The following is a 7,281-nucleotide window of genomic DNA, read 5'->3' as shown; positions in this document are numbered from 1 at the left end:
ATGACTGTTACAGACCAAGTCAACGAGATTGCAGAAAGGCAAGAAAAAATTTAAAGAAATGAAGTGATTTGCACGTCGAGATTAGTGAGAGGCAATTTAACAACTGGCAGCAGAAGCAGAAGGGGCAGCAGCAAAGTGAGATAGTGCCTGCATCTGGAAAGTTTCAAGGGGAGCACAGTTGTGCCTGCTAAGAACAAGTAAGGAAAACTCCTTACTAATAAGAAAAAGAGGAAAAAAGATGGTCAGAGCATTTCCAGACAGTACTCAATCGAAACTCACCCGAAACACGAAACAGCAGACATTGCAGAGGCCACAGAGGACTCGGATGTAGATACTGATTCATCAAGGAAAGAAGAGATAACGACTTCATCCAAACCATCATATCAAAAACAACAAGTCACCAGGTAATGCCATATCATCTCGCAACAATTTCAAAGGGAGGAGTGAGTATCCCCTGCCAAATCCAGGGAACCCATTTCGTATAGCACTGCGTGTTCTAGAATAAAAATCAAAAAGGTTTTGAATATTATTTATTCATGTACTGTATTACGTATAATGCTTGAATCTGACTATTCAAGAAACGCTTAAAGACAATACAAAGAACATTACATTATAAAATATAAAACACTATGTAGTAAGAGTCAAATGGTCCTGGCATTAAATAATATCATAAAATTCTCCTGATACAACACAAGTAGAAACGATGTAACATTTTACATTTGTTAAAAACTGTATTATCATTTGCATGTTTGTGAAGTCTGTTCTTACATTATAAAGAAAAGAAAATATTTTTAAGAAAGAGAGAATCATATCTTTAGATCTTGACTATTTTGTCTGCCATCGTGTATTTTGATTTAAATGTTAACAAAATTTACATTTTCCAAAATTCAACTTGTTATACAATAAACATCACTCGTAAACCTCAATTCTAAGTATAAGTTGGGGTTAGTAAAATTGAGTTAAGAAACGTCGTTAGAATAAGTCGGAGTGCTCAGTATACAAAACAATTTAAGTGCTTGTGATTAATATTAACACTTGATACGTACTACTTGAACCACCCGAAATTGCCTATTTACTTTCTCTATCTTCATTTCTGTAAACATTTCGTTTCCACAAATGGGATTTCAAGAAGTTTAGAATTCTTGAAGAACTCGAAAAACTCAGAAAAATAAAAAGACCTTGTAATGATGTCAGAAAGGTAACGACGAATGAAAAAACAGAAATCTGTAAAAGACTATCCAGCACTTGAAGTATCCATACTGTTCCAGTCAGACTGAATAGTTTGATTGAAATAAGGAGCTCAGATTTGTTCTCTTTTGTTTTCCTGATGTTTTGAGCGAAACTGATATTAAGAAGAGTAAAAATGAACAAGACAGTATTTACAATACAAGTTACACACAAAGGAACAATAAAAGTGACGATGTTTTGAATGAGGTTTTCAACGAAGCACAAGTATTTACCATATCCAATATTTCCTTCTAGAGCAAACGTAGTAATTATATTAGTAGCAATAACGAAAAGGGGCGTAAAGTAACAAAATAAAACGTAAGAAGTAAAAGTAGCTCTGATATTTTGGCCACGAATTTGTGAATCCCGTCTGTACCTAGAAAAGGTTCTGTACATATGAAGAGAACAGATGAAAAGACAACAACATAGGGTAAGCCAGAAATAGTGTAAAATTACACCTATTATCTGGCAATACAATGTGGACCTTCGTATAACATTGGCTACCGTATAAGTTATTTGCATACAGAAAAGAGAAAACGTTGTGTTCATAACATTCAAACCAGGAAGTGTGCGTAATTCGGGAACTAACATGTAAAGCACAAATAAGATTAACAAAGATACGATACTTATCATGTTTAAAACAGTTGTTAAGGTCTCCAGTATGACAACATAAAAGTAATCAACAACTTCCGTGTGACTAGATTTGACGCAAACACGATATTCGTTGTCAAAATCTAACACAAAATCGCCAATATTAAAGGTTTCATGCGTCTTTTTCACAATGATTTGACCATTGTAGTCAACTTTAACTTTGCTTTTGCTAATGGTTCTCTGACGACAAAAAAGTAAATTACTAACATAAACAAATGTGGATGGATAGGAAGAATCTAGATATTTGTGTATGCCAGCCACAAAATATGTCTGTATATCGGGTAGTATATTTTCTTGTGCTCTCAGAGCGTTGTTAATATTAGAAAATTTTAAACCTTTTAAATCGATAGAAATATATTCATCTCCTTGAGCTGTAAATTTTGCGGACAATTTGGCGGGTAAATTCAGAAGCTCCCTTTCAGCCTTGTCCCTGTCAAACTGTTTGGTATAAGACAAATCTAGAAACAAATTCCCTTGGAACGTAAAATGAAAGTATCCCTGTCTAAATGTTTTAAATAGAGGAGATATCGGTAAAAAGATAAACTCACTCAAATAAATGTCAGTGGCAATGGAAAAATTTTTGTAAAAATAATTTCCTAAAGAATTGCCAACTGAATTCATAACCTTTACTGTATCGTTACTTGTCGAAGTGACTTTCAGTTGACATAAAATAAATAATACATAATTGATTCCTTTTGGATGGTGTATGATTGGTATACACTTTTCTCCTATCAAAATCTTTCCAGGATAGCAGAAGTTGTCCATTGCCTGTAATAAAATAACCATTTTAAATCAATAACTCAAAATCAATACAAGTGTACTTAGCAATATATCAAATTAAGCATTCTGTTTCTATGAAGTTTTCCAGCGATTCTCTGTAAATAATAAGTATTCAACCAAAGATGCTACAATGCATATTTTGTAAGATTTGTTTCAATGATGAGCCAGTCCCTTATATCAAGGTTAGAAAATTAACTGGCTAAAATATGTATCTTTGTGAAGGCTACATGTGTGCCAGGTTATTGAATTCAGACAAAAACTGCAGGAAGAGTAGCATTTTGAAAACAATTCACAGAAATTTCTATTTTTAGTAATCATGGCAATACCGTTCATCAAAAACCGATGCAAAAAATTATGTATTTTAGTGTAGTCTACTTCTCATGCGCCAATTTACATGTTGTATGTTGAAATTAGACTAAAAACTGTAGAAAATAAGGATTTAAAATTTGTTCACAGCAATTTTAGTAACTAAGTTACACTGTTCTGATATACAGAATTATTTATATTGTGCAGTTTGCTTGTGTACCAAGTATATTGAATCTGTTGGAGGAGTAGCAAGGAGTAAACATCCCCTGTTGACCGTGGACACACGCCGTGAGCCCTTTATATTGATCAGACAAAAGGAAAAATATGGAGGAAAACGAACAGTATTCAATCTCAAACGTCCAAAAAACAATACAAAATAGGAGCAGAGCAAACACGGACCTCGAAAACATCAGATGTGGATCAGGTGCCATGGAGGAGTGAGCATCCTCTGCCGACCGGTCACACCTACCGTTTGTTCCTTGTCATGATCGGGAAATTACAGGGAAAAAAACGTCGTCAAGTTGGTGTGAAATATGCACTAGCAATTTGTATGAAAAACTTCAGTCAGCATTTGACTCAATGATAAAAAAATGTCTATATATTTGGCACGAAATATGTCAAACAAAATAAGATCCAATGATTGCATTTGAAAATTGGACCATTTTAACTTTCATTAGATTCTGCGAAATGCTGACTTTAAACAAGATTGTGTCATGTTTTTGAAATGACACGCTGTGTGCAAGATGTTTACATGTGCTAAAAGAACCAAATTGCTTGGGTCTTTCAAGATCAATATATCGAGCTAATATGACAAAGGTTTTATTGTGAATGTCATTCAGATAATGTAATTACTATATACTTTTTTGTAATAAACTGCATGTACCTGCAAATCTGTGAGTATAACTAATAAAAAAACAACAACAAACAATACCTAAAGTAACAGTGATTCATAAAGGCTATATAGAATTGAGACATATATATTGTAGTAAATAGAAAAACAAGAGGCACATGGGCCTTATAGGTCACCTGAATATCATGTAACAACTTTCCAACAATTGAATTTGGTTCTGTTTTAAACCAGAGGCCATGAAATTCACAATTTTGAAAGAGGCACCATTGCTAACATAATTATAAACGTAGCATGCTTACTCTATTTACTTAATACCCAGAGTTAGATCAGAGTAAAAAAGAGAAAATGCACTTCCACTATATAACCATTTGTGCACCCCACCCCAAAGGAACCACTGACCCTGGAGCCACATATTTCAAAATTTTGGAAATTTTTATCATAAATTTTATTTCATCATAAATGGTTGATTAATAGCAAAGAGCAGATTTCAAAGCATTAATTTATTTTCAGACTATGTAACTCTCCCCCCTCCGATACCCCTGACCCAGAGGGCATGAAATTAACCATTTTGCTAGATGCACCTTTCTTCATCATAAATACATGTATTATATACACTTGGATCATTAGCATAACATCAAGGAGCAAAAGAAAAGATTTTCAAAGAATAAATGTATTTTCTATTACTATATAATCAAAGGAGCAACCCTTACACCAAATGGCAAAACCCCTGACACAGGGGCCATGAAATTCACAAATTTAGTTGAGGCATTATAACTTTACACTTAGTTAGTTTATTTAATACCCAGGAGCAGAGAAGAAGATTTTGAAAGAATTAATCATTTTCATTATATAATCAATAGAGCCCTTTCCTAACACCAGAACCCCTGACCATGGGGCCATAAAATTCACAATTTTGGAAGAGGCACTCTTGCTCATCATAACCATGTACTTAGTTAGTTTATTTAATACCAAGGAGCAGAGAAGAAGATTTTCAAAGATTTATTGCATTTTCACTATATAATCAATAGAGCCCCGCCCCTACACCAGAACCCCTGACCCTGGGGCCATAAAATTCATAATTTTGGAAGAGGCACTCTTGCTCATCATAACTATGTACTTAGTTAGTTTATCTAATACACAGGAGCAGAGAAGAAGATTTTCAAAGAATTAATGCATTGTCACTATATAATCAATAGAGCCCCACCTTAACACCAGAACCCCTGACCCTGGGGCCATAAAATTCACAATTTTGGAAGAGAACTCAATGCTCATTACATTCATGCTAACAGTTTGCCTGCTTGATGTCCATGCAGGAGTAAAGAAGAAGATTTTTAAAGATTTCATTAATTTTAGTGGTTTTGGCCCTATCCCTCAGACCCCAGATTGGCAGGGACCATGAAATTCACAATTGTTGTTCCCCTTCAGCCATAAATGCTGTATACCAAATTTGGTTGAAATTGGTTCAGTGGTTTCAGAGAAGAAGCTGAAAATGTTCAAATGTTAACACACGACACACAACGCCGGACGAAAACGGATAGCAATAGGTCACCTGAGTGACTCAGGTGACCTAAAAATGTGAACACATGAATCTAGCTAGAATGCAATTTTGATTAATTTTTGAATTTTCACCCTACCCGTTTACAGTCACTAAGTTTCGTATACTGGTATTGTTACTGCATGTACTTAAATATTTCATCCCATATTCACCTCCCTATCCCGTGGATATCACTCATTCGATTTTGTTATATCCCACTGCTGTGACGTCAGAATGTGTCTTGCGTGAAAGTGATTCTCAAAGTAAATTGAAGTGGATTCCTCTAATTGTGTAAAATAATGATTGTGATGTATAAAACATGAAATAAATAGAATCTACCATGACTGAATATGATTTTTAATTTAATTTAACATTAGATTTTACCTCAACTTTCCTTTTCAAGAGTTTCTCATTCATGGCTATCTTTGGGATGAATAATTCTCTCATTAAGGGCTTTACAAATTTTTTATTTGCTCCGTATATCGGTAGACATTGGGTCCTGGCAAGGGTTGATTTGGTCCTCAGTACTTCATTTCCCTCACAATGAGAACAAAACTGATTCCTGAACGGATGAACAGATGGATGACTGCTTACGTCTGGTAAAGTCAAGCAAGCGTTTTTGAAGATATTTGACTGATTGCATGCTATGATATCATCATTTTCATTTGAATTGCACATTTGACAAAATTCATTTTTAAATCTCCCAATGGGCATAAATGCATGGGGACTGGAATATTCGCACATCCACTTCACAACTTGATTCTTTTCACTTTGAGGACAATTCCACTTTGATATTGAAGTTTCTAGATTACAAGCGACCGTTTGGGATGCGTCGTATAATATTTGACACTTTTGATTCTGAGCTTGTTGAATTAGTTGATCAAAATTTTTTAAAAATAAAAAATCAAATTGCGATTTGCAAATGATGTCGAAATCGACAATCTTATAAGTGTCGTGAAAAAGACTGTTATCTTCAATGGAATAGTTCGTATTACAAAGAAAACAAAATATGTTTCTGAAAGTTATATTATTTGAAAAGATTGGTATGTCGTAATTGTCAAAATACTCTTCACACAGTTCTTTGATTTTTTTATATTCAGTGGTAGAACTTTGTGTCATGTTATTTTCGTAGCACCTTGAGACAACAAGAATACCTCCGGGTTTTCGAATTTTAGAGAAGGGGAATACTCGGTCGATGCAATCCAATGGATGCAACAATGCCGTGTCAATGCAACAGGTGCACTTTCCCAGGAATAGACAAGAATATGAGCAATCACACTCTCTCTTTGTGGTGAGGTTTCGAACACTCTCCGATAACATATCCTGCCTACAGAGACGTTGTGGGTTAATTGCTGCAATTGTGTTCAAAAGCTGACCAAAGCTTACACTGTTTTCTTCTTCCATGGTTTCAAATGGAAAAAGAATGCCACTCCCGTTGAAATCTCTTATCATTCTAAGAAGGATATTACTTCTAAAGGATGCATCAAAAAAATTTAAGTAGAATGTTTCTCTTGTACCAAAAGTATAATGTTCACGTACACTTGTTGAAAAGTCAAAAAAGTGATAATGTAAGAACTCTTTGCATTCACTACCTTTGCATCGTGGAGAGTCAAAAGCATCTATATTCGTTATAGGAGTATTACACTGAAAACAATAGAAATTTTTATACGGATACGTCATGGCTGAAGTAGAGGCCTGTTGACATTTTTGGACTGTTTCATTGTTGTGTAAAGAACAGGAATCTACTGCTGGTCCAGGTCTTTTGAATTTTGCCAATTTGCACAGGTAGCAGAATACATTCCTTTGAAGTCTAAACTGATTAACATATGAAGATGAACAAGCAGTATCTAAATCTTTATCATTCAGACAAGATTGAATATGATATCTATCTGGATTTAAAAACATTGGACGGATTATTCCCTTCATACTAGGT

General features: G+C 34.5%; 1 protein-coding gene across 1 annotated transcript; it reads right to left on the bottom strand.

Annotated features, from left to right (window-relative positions):
* Positions 1-1,067: 1,067 nt before the first annotated feature.
* On the bottom strand, positions 1,068-6,752 carry LOC134268522 (latrophilin receptor-like protein A). Its single transcript, XM_062750786.1, has 2 exons — positions 6,626-6,752; positions 1,068-2,336 (listed from the first exon to the last, which is right to left on the bottom strand). The coding sequence occupies exons 1-2, from the start codon at positions 6,750-6,752 to the stop codon at positions 1,069-1,071; spliced, it is 1,395 nt and encodes a 464-aa protein (XP_062606770.1). The 3' UTR covers position 1,068.
* Between the last annotated feature and the right edge of the window lie 529 nt (positions 6,753-7,281).

The sequence above is a fragment of the Saccostrea cucullata genome, unplaced genomic scaffold, assembly GCF_032062105.1.
Source record: "Saccostrea cucullata isolate Sc308-1 unplaced genomic scaffold, CSIRO_AGI_Scuc_v1 ctg640, whole genome shotgun sequence".
In the NCBI taxonomy this organism is placed as follows: domain Eukaryota; kingdom Metazoa; phylum Mollusca; class Bivalvia; order Ostreida; family Ostreidae; genus Saccostrea; species Saccostrea cuccullata.
The sequence above is the reverse complement of the archived record's forward strand: the minus strand, read 5'-3'. Positions and strand labels throughout refer to the sequence as shown.

Bases quoted from the DNA above. Each gene is read 5' to 3' on its own strand.
- LOC134268522 (XM_062750786.1), bottom strand. From the start codon at position 6,752: ATGGAAGAAGAAAACAGTGTAAGCTTTGGTCAGCTTTTGAACACAATT. The intron at 2,337-6,625 runs GTGATTGCTCAT...ATTTGTTTCTAG, and splicing joins CCTCACCACAAAGAGAGAGT to ATTTGTCTTATACCAAACAG.